We start from the raw sequence: 18,822 nt of genomic DNA, 5'->3' as shown, positions 1-18,822 counted from the left end.
CATCAATAAAAATCCACTTTGTTGCTTATGATTTTATCAAGACAAGGGGAATTATGTTGGCAGCAGATTTACTGTCAAAATTAAAGACATATAGCATTAGGGTTGCCAACCCTCCCGGATTGGCCGGGAGTCTCCCAGAATTGATCTCATGGTGGCTACTGAAACCAATCCAGGAGATTTTAATATGCCAAAAGTCCCATCCTTGGTGCAGCGGGGCTAAGGCAGGCTCCCTACCTGCCCTAGTCCACGTGGCTCCCGGAAGCGGCCGGCATGTCCCTGCGGCCCCGCCAGGCCACCCCTGAGCCTAGGAACTGGACATGTCGGTTGCTTCCGGGAGCCGCCCGAGGTAAGCACCACCCGGACGGAGCCCACCTCCTCCTCACCTGCTCCCACACCACCTACTCGCCCCAGCCCTGAGCCCCCTCCCACACTCAAACTCTCTTCCAGAGCCCACACCCCCACCCCCTCCTACACCCCAACTCCCTGCCCCAGTCCTGAGCCCCCTCCTTCATCCCAAACCCCTCATCTCCGGCCCCACCTTAGAGCCCACACCCCCAGCCAGAGCCCACACCCCGTCCTGCACCCCAACCCCCTACCCCAGCCCTGAGTCCCCTCCCACACCCAAACGCCCTCTCAGAGCCTGCACCCCCCTGCATCCCAACCCCTTGACCCAGGCTTAGCCCAGAGCCCCCTCCCACACTCCGAATCCCTCAGCCGTTCCCCTCAGCCAAGAGCCCGCACCCCCTCCTGCACCCCAACCCCCTGTCCCAGCCCAATGAAAGTGAGTGAGGTTGGGGGAGAGCGAGCAACGGCGGGATGGGGGATGGAGTGAGTGGGGGCAGGGCCTTGGAGAAGGGGTGGGACAGGGGCATGGCCTCAGGGCAGGGGTGTTTGGGTTTGAGCAATTAGACAGTTGGCAACCCTATATAGCATAGATACATTATGTAGTGGCCATGTTTTCAATATTTAAGCTGCAAAGTATGAGCCTACTAGTCACCAGTAAGTTTACAGCACCTAAATTTAGTCTTCTGGTTCGTTTTTAATATTATTGGTTTCTTTCAATACAGGATGACACCTTTTATCTTCCCGCCTATGGGGCCCTAAGCCACGTGTTCTGAGGTTTCATATCTTGTCTTTGTAGAAAAATATTGCATACGTTAGGTTATCCAAATAACAAGGTCATTAGAAATAAAACTCTGCCAATAATACTTGAAGCTCATTCTCTCGAACCCAGCCCCCGCCAAGAGCTGTGGAAGATGATGCAACATTACAATTGGAACTTCGTACGTTTAAAGGATGATTTGTACTTTGTATCTGGGCTTGCAGGCATATGAGAAATGCAAACAAAGACACAGCAGCAGGAGCGTCTCTGAACAATGGATCCATAACTAATGCAATAGCATATGGCTAGAGATGTACTCTTGCCTATTTGCATACAGCAAATTAAAGTTGACTGTACTATAAGTTTAAGGATTTCAGGGTACTTTAAGTTTCAGCGATCACAGGTAGGTGCTTCCAGTTGGGACGAACTGGTACAATAGTGTGAAGCATGGAGACGGAGGAACATATGTTTGATGCACATGGACCAGAGTCATCACAAATTCAAGTTCGGTGACAACACTGTCCCAAGACTGCCGCTGCCTCCTGCTACTTTCTAGGAGGCACGCTGTTGACTCAGGCAACTGCCCCTTTGTTTGCTTGTGTATCTGGACTCTTATTTTACATGCTCTTTTGGCACAAGACAATCTGATATGTCTGCTTTGTGTACAGCCTGTTTCTAATCTCTCATGATTGAGTCATAGCAATGAGGCAGCTGACTGCTCTGTTGCTACACTATGGGATAGCTGACGCGCAGGGGGCTACTCATGTTAGCGTACCTACTGTGGTATTGCTTGCTATGTTAGGGCACATTATGTATGATGGATGACCAAATGGGGTCCAGACCCTTGACTTTAGCAATGCAGGAAACATTTAAAAAAAATCAAAACAAAGTGCTGACGTAATGCTCCATTCAGATGTGAGGGGGAAGTTCAAAACTCGGTTGGAGCTATGTTGCTTCAGTCTGTTTAGCTACAAAGCAAACAGAACAGCAGTGCATTGACAGACTGCAGAAAAGCTATTTTTACAACAAGAAGAGAGAGGTGTATTTGTTAGCAAAACAGGGAAAGTCTGTGGAAAGAAGCTGGACTCTGGCATTTGCCTGCACCTATGACTCTCCATCACTTCAGGCAATGACACACTAAAGACTTTCTCAGTTCAGTTCTGCACTTCCATCACTATTATCTCATAGAGTAGCTTGGACACTTTTTTCCCCCCCTAATATCAGGGTTGGAAGGGACCTCAGGAGGTCATCTAGTCCAACCCCCTGCTCAAAGCAGGACCAATCCCCAGACAGATTTTTGCCCCTGATCCCTAAATGGCTCCCTCAAGGATTGAACTCACAACCCTAGGTTTAGCAGGCCAATGCTCAAACCACTGAGCTATCCCTCCCCCCATTCTATGATGGAAGAACAGTTCTTGTTTCTCTTAGTCTTACCAGTTCAAACACAGACTGGCTGCTACAATAGGGTTAGCCAATTCACTGCAGAATGTCATCTGGAGAGTGTGGGCAGGGAGGGCATCCAATGATGAGGACTCCTTCAGTGATTCCTCTCCACTCATTTCAGATGTCCCTATAGGATTCATCCCTGGTTCCCCTGCCCCACCTCCTGTTTCCTGGGTAACCTGATTCAGGTACACAATTCAGTTACACCCATGCCAACATCCAGGTTTACTTCTCGACTCCTCACCTTCCCCCTAGGTTCAGGAGTGTGTTTCTGCCATCGTTCAAACACCTCACCCTGGATGGCTGGTGCTAACAAACTAAAGCTACTCTCCCCCTCTTTCCTCCTAAAGCCTCCTCTTGCCCCTTAGATCACCAGTGGTAATGCCACCGTATACCTCATTCCTCAGGCTCAAAACCAGTGTATTATTTTTGACTCTCCTCACACTGGAAATGTTGCTAAATCATGCAAACTCTGTACTGAGCATAGGCAGAAGGGAGAGGGGGGTCTTTCCTGTTTACAGGCAATCTGGCTGACCCACCCCTGCGCATCCACAGTTGTGACCAATAAAGACAACCAGCCCAGCTCTAAAGGGGAGAGAAAAGCAAGCGAAAGGGAGGCAGAAAAACCTGGGATAGTAGAGGGGTCACAGCCCCATGCCAGGCTGCCTCTGGAAAAGTGACAGGGAGACAAAAGGAGACTGCAAGCCCTGGAGTTTAAGGGCTGATAGACTCAGTTTAAGTTAGGAGGTTGTAGACTGGTCTAATTGTAGATGAATTGAAGGGAACCAGTTAGGAGAAAGCTGGAGCCCCAAGAGAGACTGCACCAAGAGCAGCTGACAGTGCTGTTTCACTTACACACTTCTAACTCTGCCCATCGTCTCTATCCCCACTGCCAAACCTTCGAGCAAACCCTGATCCTCTCATGCCTCAACTACTGCAATTTCCTTCTTTTTGGACACAGATACTCACCTCACTGCCTTCAACCCAACCAAAATGCTGCTTTAAATATTATCTGCCTAGTCCACTACTTTCGCTCCAGTAGCTTCCCACTACCAACCAAATACAATGTGAGCTCCTTCTTCTTTCCTTCAGTGCCCTACTTAACCTGGCTGCTCCCTGCCTCTGGGCTCATCTCTTTCCACTTCACCCCTCACCCCCTTTACTCCACCAAGCTGTGTGACTGTAGCCTCTCTCTGTTGTCTTCCCACTGTGCTCCCTTCCACACTGCCTCAGGCATGGGGATCTCCTCTGGACAGCAAACTGTCTTTCCTCCACCCTCTCTTCCTAACACTCTTCATCAAAGGAACCTATGAACACTAGCCTGTCCCCAGCACACACACATCCTGCAAATTGTAGAAGTGGGCCCACACATACAGCCTAACTCCTTCAGTCACATTGCTTGCATTGATCCCTTTCTCCAATTCCCTGGTTCCGTGTTGTCCGCAGAGATTATTAGCTCCTCATAGCAGGAACTGTAACTTTACAGCTGATGTGAACAATCCAGTACACTGTTGGTGCGATGCAAATAAATCACAGCAGCAGCTTGGTGGGGTGACCAAGCTTCGGGAGGCACATTGGCAATTTGCCAAGAGTCACACCTAAGTTGTATGCACATTTTATCAAAAACTAAATGCATGCAATCTTACAATTTGCTTGTGCCTGTGTTTTCCTCTACAGGTGAGTAGGAATTACTGGTTGACACAGTTCAGTAACAATAAAAGTCTGCAGTTAATAAGCTGTCTTCCCACACTGGGGTTACCAGCAGTGGGTAGGTGTGGGCAGCACATACCCCTCAGGTTATGTGATGGGCATCCCTGCACTGAAGTCAGTAGGAGTTAAGGATGCTCAGCACCTCACAGAACCGAGGTCTTAAAGTGTTAGTGACTCAGAAGCTGATTCTGCAAAGTGCTGCACCCCACTGAATGCTGGGAGCATTCTGCACTTCATGAGGAGATGCCTAGCACCCTGCAGGCCTTGACTCTTGAAGGCTACTAGAGTTTTCTACCTCAAGTTGACTGATTGCCTGCCCTAGAGGGTATGAACTTCTGGAGCCTGGCTCAAACGTGTGCCTTCACACACTAGCCTTTACAAACATTTTAAACCCTCAAGTTAATTGGCAACCAATTAATTCAAGATATAAACATCTCTAGTTCCCAGAGAGTGGGAAGGGAGGGGTAACATTGACCTCAACATAAACTTTAAAGAAAGATACCCATACTGGTTTCCTGAAAAGAAATTGTGGATGAAGTTGGTTGATACCAACAGAAGACACCAATATTTGTAAGTGTGGATCTTCTAATACAAAAGTGTACCGATTAAGAGGGAAAAAAAGAATCAGGTTATATCTATAAGTATATCCATAAGTGTCCAACAGGATCTTTTAGCATATAAAACTACCACGATCTTTCAGTATGCATAGATACCACTGAATTTGCTAAGAAACACATGTAATACACAAACAATTGCCCCCAAATAGGGTGAGAGATGGACGAAATTTAGAATAAAAACCAAACCCCTGTGCTGTCTTAATCATAGTTTTTGGAAATGTGCCTGTGCCAGTTATCCAGTCTTTTCAAGAAATGTACTATATACATCTTTGTCCAAACAGAAACATGAGTCACATTAAATCTGTCATTAAATTGTTTGGTCTTTTCTTACAGCTTTGTACATATTAAAAAATCTTCTACTGACCCATAGCTTTGGAATACAGCTGGAGGGACATACCAAAATTCAAATGCAAAAGGCTGCTTGTAATTTGATTAACTTTATTATCTGTTTTATTACCTGTTCTGCTATAGTCCAATTATATTAAACAAATCAAGGAGGAGACCATCTACACATTCTGGGCTGTATCCAACCATAACCAATTACTGGAAAAAATGTACTAAATAAAACAGAAGTTTTAATGAAATTTGAAACAAAGTGCAGTTGAAAGCATCACTAACCTGAACAGAATAGATAGCAAAGGGACAGAATGGATAATCATCAGCCTTCTATTATCAAAAGCACTGGAACATAAGGCCAACAATCCAAGAATGAATCACAACAACAAAAACAGCCATATGTGAAAGACTAATGTTCAGAACATAGGATAGAGAAAAACCTTGAGGGCGGAAGCCATTTCTGGACCACAGAGAATCAACAGATTCAACAAACATCACAACATTCACGCTTCAGCTTCCCCTTCTCCATCTATCTACCCACGCAGCCCATCCCTCTCAGTCTTTCCTTCACTCTAATTTGACATAGGGATGAAAAAAATGTTTTTAATTAAAAAACTTCATTCATACATATTTACTAAATGCTTCTCCTTGTAATCTATGGTTGGGAAGAAAATGTAATGGGAGTACGTAAATGTTTGATGTTTAAATCACCTTGCTTTATAAAAAAAATCCATTTTCTGCGTGTGTGTTAGGGGTGTCTAGATACATGCGACTGGACAACAAAGCTGAATGTAAGTCACTTTGAGAATAGAAACAAAGCTGCGATATTATGTAGCTAATTCAAATAAGTGAAAAAAATCATTTATATGTGGCATAGTTTTATAAGTTATTTTGTTAGATCAGGAATACTAGGAAACTGTTAGGAGTCACACTATAGAAAGAATGCACATAAAGAGAATTATAATCCTAGTCAATGTTTTATGTTGCGCATCACTTATTACTGTTGGCACAGCAGTGAAATAAAGAGCTGGCTTACAACTTGAATGGTTAAATTCTAGATGGTATGGGTGGGGAACATTAACTCGGGGGTCAATGAAACGCCCATTAGTCAATAAAAAGACTCCCACTGACTTCAAGGATGGGTTTCTAAGTGGCCCATTGTACCCACTGGACATCAAGAGCAACACTCCCATTAAGGATTAGGAATGAATTTGCTCCCAATGCATACCTATAACATGGGGGAAAATATACCTCTACCCCAATATAATGCTGTCCTCAGGAGCCAAAAATATCTTACCGTGTTACAGGTGAAACCGCATTATATTGAACTTGCTTTGATCCGCCGGAGTGCACAGCCCCGCCCCCCTGGAGCGCTGCTTTACTGCGATGTATCCGAATTCGTGTTATATCGGGTCGTGTTATATAGGAGTAGAGGTGTACAATAAAAGCACACCAACATTGTATGAAAATCATCATTCATAGTGTTTATATGTTCCTCACCAAAGCACTTAGAAATACCAGCTATGGGATCCTCATAACATCAGCATCACAGGGATATTCTCTCTATTATATTAATAGGGAAACAAACACAGGAAGGTTCAGTGTCTTGCCAAACAGCACAGTAGAATGCTGCATCAGGATCAGAAAGACTCCAGGAGGTTTCTGGCTTCCATTTCTGCATCCAGACCATGAAAGCTCACCTCTCATGTATCAAAACCTACACTTTCATAAACGCCATCTTTCAGCGTGGGTGACACACAGAGATTAACTGTAATTTTGGCTGGCACTGGAATAACATTTTAGTTATAATAGGAATGTTAGTGTTTGAATTCACTATAAAAGGTCTGCCTTGACTGCAGCCAGACAAATGACAGAGAACATTTGTATATCGTAGCAACCTTAGGCAATCATTAACAAAACTATGTCTAGAAGATTGTGGTACCTAATTATCAATGCATTTTGAGAGCGCTATCATAGCAGGACTTTCGCCGCATACTGATTCTTGCATGTAAATTACACTGTCATTAGCTCTGATTCTTGGGGAAAAAAAATTGAGGTCACTGAACTTTTAGTTAATTAATGTTTTGAGCAGCTGTTAAATACCACTCAGAATAAATAGACAACCATTTCAAATGTAGTGCCACTTGTTTGAAAGAGTAAGCCTTGCAGGTATGAAAGGTTTTGCTGATTACCTGGTTTGTTACTACAGATGGGGAAATATTATTCCACAGATTGTTAGACCTAAACCTTATGTAAACAGATGTAGAACAAGCAGCCAGAAACTGCAGGACTAAATAAGTACATAAGTAATTCAAGGACTAACATGCAAAGGGAGTTAGGACTCCTGTGACCGTCCCACGATAGAGATGAACATTGAACTTACTGGGAGTTATGTGGTGGTTCTTCCCTTTCTTTATCCCTAACTGATGGATTTAAAACAATCTCTCTGCAGAGGAAGAGCAACTCAGACACAGCTTGGGGGAAAATAGATTCAGGACAGCAAATGTCATTAAAGGCGTTTCTCTCTCCCTCCCTTTCCCCCCACTTCTTGCTTCCAGGAATGATCAATTCAGCAGTTCTATCACTTGACTCTTCAGGGAGTCTCAACTAATTCTTCATGTGTTTTGTGGCCCCAGTTGCACAGCAAAGAACCTGCTCTTTTGCTCTCTCTCGACTTTCCCCTCAGGGCCATTTCTTGTATCTGTAAAAAGTCCACCTAATATGCAAACTGGAAAAAACAAAAAAAACCACAACCCTCTCTCTTGCTGACTACAATGAAGTTCAGAAGTGGCAGAGAAAAATAACTCATTTATGACACTGAATGTTCCTAACACATTGGGAAGAAAATTCTCTCTATCAGCCAGGAAACCAGTTAACTAGAAACTGTATGTAGAAACAATGTACTGTTTTTAGGCAATGAACTAAACCTTGGGGAAAAGGGAGAATCTGCCAGGGTAATTAGGTGCCAGGCAAGGTTCAAGTTGCCTTCCACAGTAGAGAAGGGCAAGATTTTTTTTTTTTTTAAATAAAAAAAACAACAGGACTATGGAACAGGAAAGAAAAGGAAAGGAGTATGTATGTGAGGACACATCATACAGTTGTGAACAATTAACTAAGTTACCATTAAGTCATGGGTCAACATTGTTAAGTGTAAACCAGGACAAATAGTGCTCATCTCAATGCCAGCTAACTGTGATTAAATCTCTGGTGCACAACAGAATGCTCAACACACTTTGTCCTGGTCGATGTTATTAAGCTGTGGTCAGCATTATCTCATCTAGTTAGTTCACTTATCGTTAATCATATTCAAATTGAACAGAGAAACCCAGAAAACCAGTCAAAAGTTGGAAAACAAAACAATAGAATTTGAGTTGGCAAGCAACTTGGCATTTACCAGTGGAGCTTTCATCTGACTTATTTTTAACTCTACTCTATAGTTTGTTTTTAAAAACGACGCAGTTGCCAGGTCGCAGCTGAAGAACTACTAATTTAACTGTCATTTTTATATTTTTTGCTTTGGTGATGAGCTTTAGTGACATCCAGGGCAAAAGCAATCTTTCCTCCAGAATGAACCAGTCTCAGACCTATATAAGTACCCTCTGTTCTCCCAAAGCAGGATTTTTGCAGGCTGGCAAGGAAGGACCAAAGACCTGACCAGCCTGTTGTCAGTTATTAGCAATAGACTTAACTTTGCCTCTTACTTCTGATGCATTTCCACCTCCTTTAATTATCTGCTCTAAGAGGATTTGTTCAGCTGACTAAGCCACTGCATTGGCCTCTCAGCAAGCGCATAGACCAGCTGGATGCTCCAGGTGATCACAGACCCAGGCCTCTCTCAGAATACTACTTCCCACCAAAATAAACCAGTAATGTCCATAAAACACTCTTTTCTACACAGAACTCCTGGAGGTCTACAGCCGTGAAATATCATACTAGATTTAGACTTGGCATCAGATTCTTCACAAAGTGTCTTATTTATGGGTGTAAAATGCTCACATTCTGAGGTGGTAGTATTTTTGCACTCACGTTACATACAGTGTGAGGCAGTGGAGAATCAGCCCACACTGACAGTAGTGGGCTTCTGGGCTGAATTTGGTTTGCAATTTCTAATAATTTCATACCCACTCTTCTCATCCAGTTTCTGAATGGACTACTTACCATAGTTCATTTCAAAACAGTCTCCTCCTCCCACTCTCCATCCTAGGAAAAAAAGTCATACAGGGGAGCCCAGCACACCAAGATGACAGTTTGAACTCAGGACACAATGTGTCTTTGCTAAAACACTTTACACTAGCTATCCCCAAATGGCCATTTGTCTGACATGTTCAGCTTGTTGCTCCATCGTTTGAGGAGCTCTGCAGATGGGACTGGATAACCCCCTACAGAAGGGTGGAGAGATTTGGGAGAAGGGCTAAGGCTACAGCATCAACGCCATGTTAGTTCTCTCCACATACACATTATGAAGTGCTGCCTATTTGATATGCAGTTGCAAAAGGGCTAGATGCCTAGATCCTAACAATTTGTAAAACAATGCTCATTTGTGCCATGTTGAGGGTACATCATGCCAGACCTGCAGGTAGGACTAGCTTTCAGGCCACATACTCTAGTCAATCTAGCCAATTTTGCTGTCCCATGCATTTGGGGCAGACATGGCTTAATTTCTTCCCTATGCCTATGCGCTTCAGGGAGCATAGGCTATGGTGATAGGGCAGGACATGAGGAGCCCCTTCCTTCCCCACCATGTGACCTATTTATATATGTGGAATAGGAGGGCATAATCTGACCCTGTATAAGCAGGGCTCCAAGCAGTGGCCAAAAGAGAACGGGTACCTTGCAAATTTGCTGGTACTCTTGGAACATTATGCTCATAACCATGCTGTTTTGTTGCTGTGTGCGGCCAATGAAAGCAGTAATGCTTATTTATAAATTAAAGATCTTCACCCACAATAACTGAATTTTCATTGATCGGATGTATAGAAGCTACTACTCATCTGCCTCCAAACATTATAGTCTCAATTACAGCACATTTGTGACCTTCATAAATGTAATATTACAGGATACTGCTACAGTAGGAGATCCGGTAATACATCACCTAGGGTTTGTTTCCACTACAAAGGGAGTTTTGTTTTCTATCTGGGCAACACTCAAGTTATCATAGGCTGAGGGTGCAACAGAAACCATTTAAAACTGGGGGCAGGCACACAGGCCACAATATAAATGGTGACATTGTACAAGTAGTGAAACAAGAGTCATTTTTTGCTGGCCATGTTTTATTTGTCTTTCTTTAAACAGGGGAGCCAAAAATACATACAGTATCCCAAAAAAAACAAAAAACAAAAAAAAAAAACAGAAGGTAAAATAAATTTCCAGAAGACCAAGATGCTACATGCTACATTTAACCTAATTTTATTCATGCTTGTTTTGGGGCTGGGAATTTATTCGGTAAAAACATACAGTAAAAGCAAAATGTCTCACCATATAGAACTTTTAACCTACAATAATAATGTACCTTAATTATTTCCATGCACACAACTAACGTTACAAAATTAAAAAAAAAATGAACACAATTAAGATTTCTAGGAGCATTTTATAATAAAGTAATTCCTAATTTTTGTAGAGAGATCAAGCACCCCCAAATTACAAATTCCTATACACAGTGAGTGCTTTACTTGAAATGAAAACTTAAAAAAAATAGATGTATTGGACAGCCTCAGAATAAGCCAATGTTATTATATATTCAGCTATGTAGGCAATAAACCATAGTGCTAAACAAAAACCTTATCTGCCAAGTAACTTCAAAAATTAAGTTGACTTTCTGTAATTACAGAAAACATTTATTTGTTAAAATAAATAAAAGTGCCACATATTAACACTTCACTATAAAGAATGCATACCAGAACATTTATAAATATTGAATGATTTTTCAGGAAAAATAGCTACTATAATAATGCTGGCTAAAGAGAAGTGCATAATGAGAAGCACTATGGGTGATTAATGTTTTGCCACATACTGCTGTTACCTTGAGGTAGATAACACATGCGTACCAAATTCTGCATTCATTTTCAGTTGCTGCTGGTATCATGTGTCTAAGAAATGTTTACAGTATGAAAAACTAATACACGAATGAAAAAATGTTTCAGGGAAAAATAGATATTTTCATGCAATTATGTACAGTCTCACTGTGTAAATTTCAAGGCAAGATTCTTTTTTCTGCAAAACATGGACAACTGTTTTACTGACAGAATGTTTTTACTTGGTTTAGTGCATTTTTTTCTGTTTCCTCCTACATTTTGCATTATTCTGCTCTATTCTTTTATTTTGTGTGCAAACGACATGCCAGTTTAAAAACAAAAAACTAACTCATGTATAGAAATTAATTCTGGATTGTAAAAATGATGGTAAACAGAAAGCTAATGAAATCCATACCAAAATTACACCATCTGATTCAAGTAAAAAAATTACTTACACTAGTAATAAAAAAAAAAAAAAGACAAAAACATCTCATGAAGAATACAAAAAAAATGTCTGCTGAGTGTTTTAGTTTAGATGTTTCAGAATGCTGCTGTATGTTTTATGGGGAATTTGGGGAGATGATTTCATAGCAGAAGGTGTTAATGTGGCCTGAATTGATTTAAGTGGTGAACCAACAGGACTGTGAAACTGAGGGATACCTATAGCCTCTAACTGCTTGTTAAAGAGAAACTCCCCACTGTTACTAAGAAAGCTCTCTTCTCTTTCCTTCTCCCCAAGCTTCCCATCTTCTACTGGCTCAGTTTCTAGCATTTCTGTATCTTCTTTCTTACTAAAGAACTTGTCCAAATAACTGGTGTAAGTGTTTTCTTTTTCAATTTGTTCATCTTTCCTGACTTCACAACAAAACTGATCTATGAGGAAGCACTCCTCCCCATCACTTACAAACTGGCTATCCCAAGAAGTTTGGTACAGCGCTTCCAACTGTGCCAAGTTGGCCATTCCTTTTTCCTGTTTCTCTCTGCTTACTGACTTTGATATTAAGGCTTTCAATTCCAGTTGGGACACTGAGCTATTCAAGTCATTTAATTTATCAACATCAGTAGACTCATGTTGTAAACTAAGTTGAATGGTTCCTGCTATAAATGAATCAAAGTCAAACCCTTGATTCTTCTCCCTTTCTTTTTCAACAAGCTGCTGTGATGCTTCCTCAAGAGCTATCTGAGCTTTCACCAATCCATTCCTTTCACATTTTGACTTGCCTTTCTTATCAGACTTCTCTTTGCTCTGCTCCTTCCAGTTAGAAAGATCTATAATAAGCTTGGGCTCATAGTAATGGTTAACTTCACTATCTCGCCAAACTAAGTTATCTAGGTATGAAGATGACCTCATTTTGTAATTACAAGTGTGGCTACATTCCAGATCACAGTACTTGTTTTCATGGTGATCGGGATATTGCCAGCAAGGCTCAGTAGAGAAGTGCGTGTCAAAAGCAGGATCCTCCAGATACTTTTCACGATCTCCATCCAAATATTTGCGAGGATCTACTTGCACTTCTTCCTCATCAGTGACATCAGAAAGAGCCCTTGGATCACGCTGAACTTCATCAGCTTCAAAGTTATTATGAATAGGCCAGTCATGATCTGAAAACTGACTTTCATGGTATCTGTAATAATTAATTTCCTAGAGTTAGTGAATGAAAATAAACCTTCTTGATTACAAATTATCCCAGACCAAAAAAAAAAAAAAAAAAAAAACCCGCTAGACCATTTACAATTCAACATATGCAAGTAATATCTTAACTGAACTGGGTTGTATCTGTATTTTAGATTTTTAAATGCATCCTGAATATGGTAATTTATACATGCATGTCTTTAATAATTTTAAATCCCAGAATATAAATCACTAAAATATGAGATTTAACCCAAATTAAGAATCCCTCCCACAAATATTCTTCTATCAGAAATGCTATTTTAAGTAAAGATATTTTTAAATATGACTATTGCAATTCTATGCTTTTACTAGCATATTTACTGAAGGGAAAATTTGCATTCCGGACCAATTTGTCTTACTGAAGAAAGTTAAAAAAAATTAATCTTAAAAGCCTAGCAGACTGAAAAACAGTCATACATCACCATATCCAAGTCAGTCTTTGTTGTGCTTTATATTGCAGCGGACAATTATAAAGCGCATAAAGACTAATTACAGAGACAAGCTGTGGGAAAATTCATATCCTCACGTTAATTTAGAAAAATCAATTAAAATACAATTGGGGTTTCTGGGGAGGTGGAGGGGGAAGGAGGAAGAAAGACTTCTCACCATGGGAATACTTATTCCTGCTTTCTGCAGAGTTCTACTGCTCTTAAAGTGATGTACTCATAGCATCTCAGATATAACCTCTTACTTTAGATTTAAGGAAGAGGTCATGATTCAGCGGCACAAGACAATTAATTAATATCTAAACAAATTTGGAATAAATTTACCTTTCCCAATTATAAATATGGCTGTGACTTTCATCCATGAGCAGAATATCATCAACCTCATCTTCAATGTGAAAAGGATGACTTGAAATGGGCTCATCCGTTGGAAAGGAGTAAATGCTCATATAAGAATGGGACAAAGCTTCTTCTGCTGTCAATCGATCCATGGGACTAAATGTCAAAATTTGCTCCAGGAAGTCCAGTGCTGGAGAGTAAAACCACATCAGTGATCAGTAATTAGAAGCTGAAAATCTTTATTCCTGAAACAATTACACTTGGGGATTATAAACACACTGCTTTATTTTACACGTGTATGTCTAGGTCAAAGACTGTTGAAAACATTGAGACTTAAAGGCTACAGAATGATTTTAAGACAAAGCAACCAGGTGATAAAATCAATGTGGACAAAAATCTATACTGTAATCTAAGTTCCCTCTAAGATGCGTGGCCATGCAGCAAGCTATCAAGGGTTGCGCAGGCAGGGAGAGGCACTTCTCACCTGGCCCCAGCCCCTAGAGTTGCCACAGCCAGGCAGAGGTGCCTCTCCCTGGCCCCAGGCTGCTGCAGCAAGAGAGGGCTGGGGGGGGAGTCCTCTCTCCCCACCGCAGCACTGGGGCAGCCGGCACCCCAACCCCCTCATCCCCACCAGAGCTCACATCCCCAGCACCCCAACCCTCTGCCCGAGCCCAGGGCCCCCTCATGCACCCCAAACCCCTCATCCCCAGCCAGAGCCCACACCCCCAGCCAGAGCCCTCATCCCCCCTGCACCCCAACCCTCTGCTCCAGCCCTGAGACCCCTCCCACACTCCAAACCCCTCGCCCCCACCCCCACCACACATCACCTCCATATTGGTGCACATAAAATTCATTCCGCACATGGATGTAAAAAATTAGAGGGAACATTGACTGTAACTATAAATCTGGAAAGGCAGAATACAGCAATAAGTGGTGATTTTTAAAAGAGAATTTCTTATTAGTTTTAAGTTAATCGAGTTAGTATGGTCTAAATCAAGTTAGCAAGTGCCACTGACTTCTACCCAGTAATGGTCAAAAAAAAAAAAAAAAAAAATTTCAAAATGTTTTGTTCAAGCAGGAATACTTGAACCAAAACTTTTCTATTTTGACAAAATAGTGCCTAAAATGTTTTCAGAGCAATTACTGTATACTCCTGAAGCAACTACATCATTCACATGCTCACATTCACATCCTTAGAGGATTAACGTCTCAACAACCCCCTCCACCCCTCAGCATTATTTGAACGGTCACAAAGATATCCCCTCTTTCTACGGCTCCCTGCAAAGCCATGCAACACTCCTCTAGGACTGACGAAGTAGCTATAAAGCAGTGGTTCCCAAACTGGGGTTTGTGAACCCCTGGGGGTTGAAAAAATGTTACAGGGGATTCTCAGGGAAAAATTCCCTAATGGCGGACAGAGCTGTCCCTAGGGACCCCGGGCAGCAAGTGAACAGCAGCCCGGAGCCCCTGGACTTCCAAGAGCTAAGCAGATCAAAGCAAGCGTATCTATTACAAGGAGTCTTGAAGTTTAAATCTGAGTGTAAGAAATGGAAAGGGAGATGGATATTTTTTGCTGTTTTTAAAATTAAATAGGCAGCTAGGGGTGTTTTTAAAATTATTATGAAGAACAAGTTTAAGCTTTGTTGTAACATGCGTTGTTTGCCTGGACTGCTCAAGGCCCGAATGCTTGTGTAGGAGGAACTCCTTGAGTTGGCTTCTTAAATATCTTCATGCTGTTTCACATCTGATACTCCTTGATGAAACATAGGAGCCTTGTTTTATAACAGGCTTATTCAAAGTGATACAAGCTACGAAAGTGAGATCTTGGAAGAATGTTGCCATTTTCATAATGTAATAAAAATACTGTAATGATAAATAATAATTACTAATAGTGTGTAATAAGCATGTCATAAAAACAAATTTTCATCTTTCCAAGATCACTGCTTTTATAATTTATTCTCAGGTAAAGGAGAAAATACCTGGAAATATTCATTTTTAGGAGGGGGTTCGCGAGACTTGACATTTTATTGAAAGGGGTTCACAGGTTGTTAAAGTTTGGGAACTACTGCTATAAAGTGATACAAGATGCTCCATTTCTCACAAGGGCTGGAAACAACTGCCTCCACAAAATTCCTATTCTGGAGAATGACCAGGAGTCAAACACGTGACGTCATATATAGTATCGACCCTGCCATCCATGAAAACATGCTTAATACATAACCAAGTTGGTGCCAGAAATGTTCACTGTAAAGTTGTCAGCTATGATTTGTAAGGTTTTTAATTTACAGGGACTAAAATTAGATTTTTTTCAGAACCACTTACCTTCAGGACTGATGCCTGGAAGCAGCTGTGTTAAAGGTTTGTGCGGCTCAGTCATATCATTTTTAATGTAAACTGGGATTACACTGAGAAGCTCCTGACGGTCCTCCTCATGCACAACAGGAATTGACTCTAAAATCAGCTGCATCTGTTCAAGTTCATGTGCACCTAAAAGTTAAGCAGACAAGACAAGAAGTCAGTTATGTTCCAGACAACTTTCTTTAATTTCTGACAAACACATGAGCTCAAAAGTAGTTTAGTACACCCACAAGGAATTAGTGTTGTATGGCTAGATATTAGCCTATTATGTTTTACAGAGTCTTAAATTTCTGTACATCAAACTCCAAGAATATGGCTCACCACTTGTTTTTTGCCAATATCCTGCCCCCTCCAGCTGTTCCATTTTGCTTACTCAATAATTCATTCAATATCTGGAGCACTTTAGGTTCCGTGCTCCTCTACCATCAGAACAGTGATGATTCATCTCAGCTTTTAATTACTTTAACGTAATTCACGGACCCACCAATTGATCCATTTGAAGTACAATTCGGAACTGAAATCTTGCAGTAATGTCAGGAATACTATTACAATACATCAAATAGCAGTTGATTAAAAAAAGTGTTCCACATAAAATTCGTACAAATATTGTTTTTTATTTTTGAAGTGCAGTATTAACATTTAAAATAGTTAAAATACTTAATGAAGTGTACTTATGCATATTAAAAAGGCAGCCATGCAACACTGCCTTTAAGAAGACTATTCAAAAACCAAGCCTATAAATATGGGACAGCAGGCATAAACACAAAACATTTACTAAATTAGAAGGGAGCTTTTCCACTGACCAGCTGGCCATGACTGTGAGGACGATGACGATAAACCCCTAGCAGGAGCCATTCAGTAGTAGGGTGGCCCCCCTGCGGCCAGGCCCAGGGACTCATCCTCCTCGCAGTCCTGGCCAGGATCTCTGCTCTGCCCTGCACCCTCCCTCCCGCACCTTCACAGTTTGGGTCAGGTGTCAGCAACACCCTGGCTATGCAGGGAGCCTTTTGCAGCCCTGCTGTCATGGAAGTGAGCAAGTGGGTCCTGGCGGTACAGATCAGACACTCCCAGCCAGGACTGCAAGACCCATGCCACAGGGGAGGCTGCCCCACTGTGAATGGCTCCTACGCAGGACAGCCCCCACACACTCCCAGCTGATGAGGGAGTGAGCAGATCCGCAGAGGATACCTTGCACTGATGCAGTGCCGCTGACACCTGATCCCTTTAGGCACAAGGTGCAAGAGGGAGACAGAACACTGACTGCTGGCCAGGACTGCAAGGAGGAGGAGAACCCCAACAGGAACCATTCATCAGCAGGGTGGCCTCCCTTGCTGCAAGGGACTCATCCTAATAGTCCTGGCCAGGGGCCTCTGCTCTCCCATGAAAGGACCGCAGCTTCCCCTGCACCTTGCCCCTTCAGGAGTTAGGTGTCACTGGCTCTGCAGCTTTGCTGTGATGGCCCCACTCCCTCACTTGTCAACCAGGCGTGTGGCATGAGGAGCTGTCCCCAGCCAGGAAGGTGGCCTGCCCTGTGGTTGCAGGCTTGTCCTCCTCCTTGCAATCTTAGCTAGGGGTCTTGCTGCACTGAGCTGGGATGACTACAGCAGCCACCCTGCATGTTGTGCCATGGAGTCGAAGGTCCCTTGACCATGCAGGGATCTAGTCCCACTGTCAGTGCTGGTAGGGAGCCCATTGCAGCCCCACTGTCAGAACTGGTCGTAACTGCTGCAGTCCTGCTGCAGCCTCACCGAGCTGTGGTTACCACAGCAACATCTTCACAAAATGACTCCTGGGCATGGTAAGTTCCCATGGTAACAAGGCAGCTTCCTGAAGCACAGTTACCTAAACCACAATTTGAGCCCCACCCATATTTACGTTTTCTGGCATTACATTTCACTATGGAGATTGGGGGGAAGGGGGATATAGAAGTGACAAATTTATTTAAATCAAATCACAAGCACTTCTTGTGGAGTTATGTTAGCTTATTTAAATGTATACATGCTTAACTGTCCTTAACATATTTGTATATATACAAAAAACGTCGCTTTTGGGAATTAGTTTCTGAATTCTTTAGTTAGGCTGTACCTCGCTTGCCTGGGCTGACGAGCAGCAGCTGCTTTTGATTCTTTCTCAGTCTATTTAAGAATCTGCTTAAGAAAATGAAAGATGATCTCTTTTCCCCATTCAAGATGAACTATTTATTGTTTAAATATTTGCTTGGAAATGTGAATGTATAACTGCTATTAAAAATATATTACTTCTGTATTTTACCCTATTCTTAAAAAGCCTTCTAAAAATTCCTTTATAGTTATAATCAACTTTCTTCCCAAGCCCCAAATATTCTGGGATGTCTACTATTTCCTCTTTCATTGAAGTTGCTTTCCAGTAAGCAGGATTCTGAGGGATAACTTGGAAGCACAGACAGGCAATGAACATTGAAAACCTCAGAAGAACAGTGTTCCAATCAGAAAAATCAATTAATATGTCTTGATATTAACATTAAGTACAACTGTTAGATACCCCTCTGGATTTTCCCCTCCTCCCACTTATCTAAAGACATTAAAAGTTTACTTCTCTCTTTTTCAGGAAACTAAGATGATACTAAATTAGCTTCCTGAACTAGGACTTAGCAACAGAGGGTCCTGTGGCACCTTTAAGACTAACAGAAGTATTGGGAGCATAAGCTTTCGTGGGTAAGAACCTCACTTCTTCAGATGCAAGTCATCTCACTTCTTCACTTGCATCTGAAGAAGTGAGGTTCTTACCCACGAAAGCTTATGCTCCCAATACT

The 18,822-nt window shown here is 42.0% G+C and overlaps 1 protein-coding gene across 5 annotated transcripts in view; it reads right to left on the bottom strand.

The window, feature by feature from the left end:
* Positions 1 to 10,591: 10,591 nt before the first annotated feature.
* MAPK6 (mitogen-activated protein kinase 6) overlaps positions 10,592 to 18,822 on the bottom strand; it is a 56,711-nt gene continuing 48,480 nt past the window's right edge. For all 5 annotated transcript variants that reach the window (XM_065559435.1, XM_042853921.2, XM_042853920.2 and 2 more), the window contains exons 4-6: positions 15,996 to 16,160; positions 13,662 to 13,863; positions 10,592 to 12,844 (exon numbers count right to left, since the gene is read on the bottom strand). In XM_065559435.1, the coding sequence (XP_065415507.1) occupies positions 11,746 to 12,844; positions 13,662 to 13,863; positions 15,996 to 16,160 (1,466 nt within the window). In that variant the 3' untranslated portion in view covers positions 10,592 to 11,745. The remainder of the gene's footprint in view (positions 12,845 to 13,661; positions 13,864 to 15,995; positions 16,161 to 18,822) is intronic.

Source organism: Chrysemys picta, chromosome 10 (assembly GCF_011386835.1).
Source record: "Chrysemys picta bellii isolate R12L10 chromosome 10, ASM1138683v2, whole genome shotgun sequence".
NCBI lineage: Eukaryota > Metazoa > Chordata > Testudines > Emydidae > Chrysemys > Chrysemys picta.
Note: the sequence above shows the minus strand (reverse complement) of the source record. Positions and strands in the feature narration are given on the sequence as shown.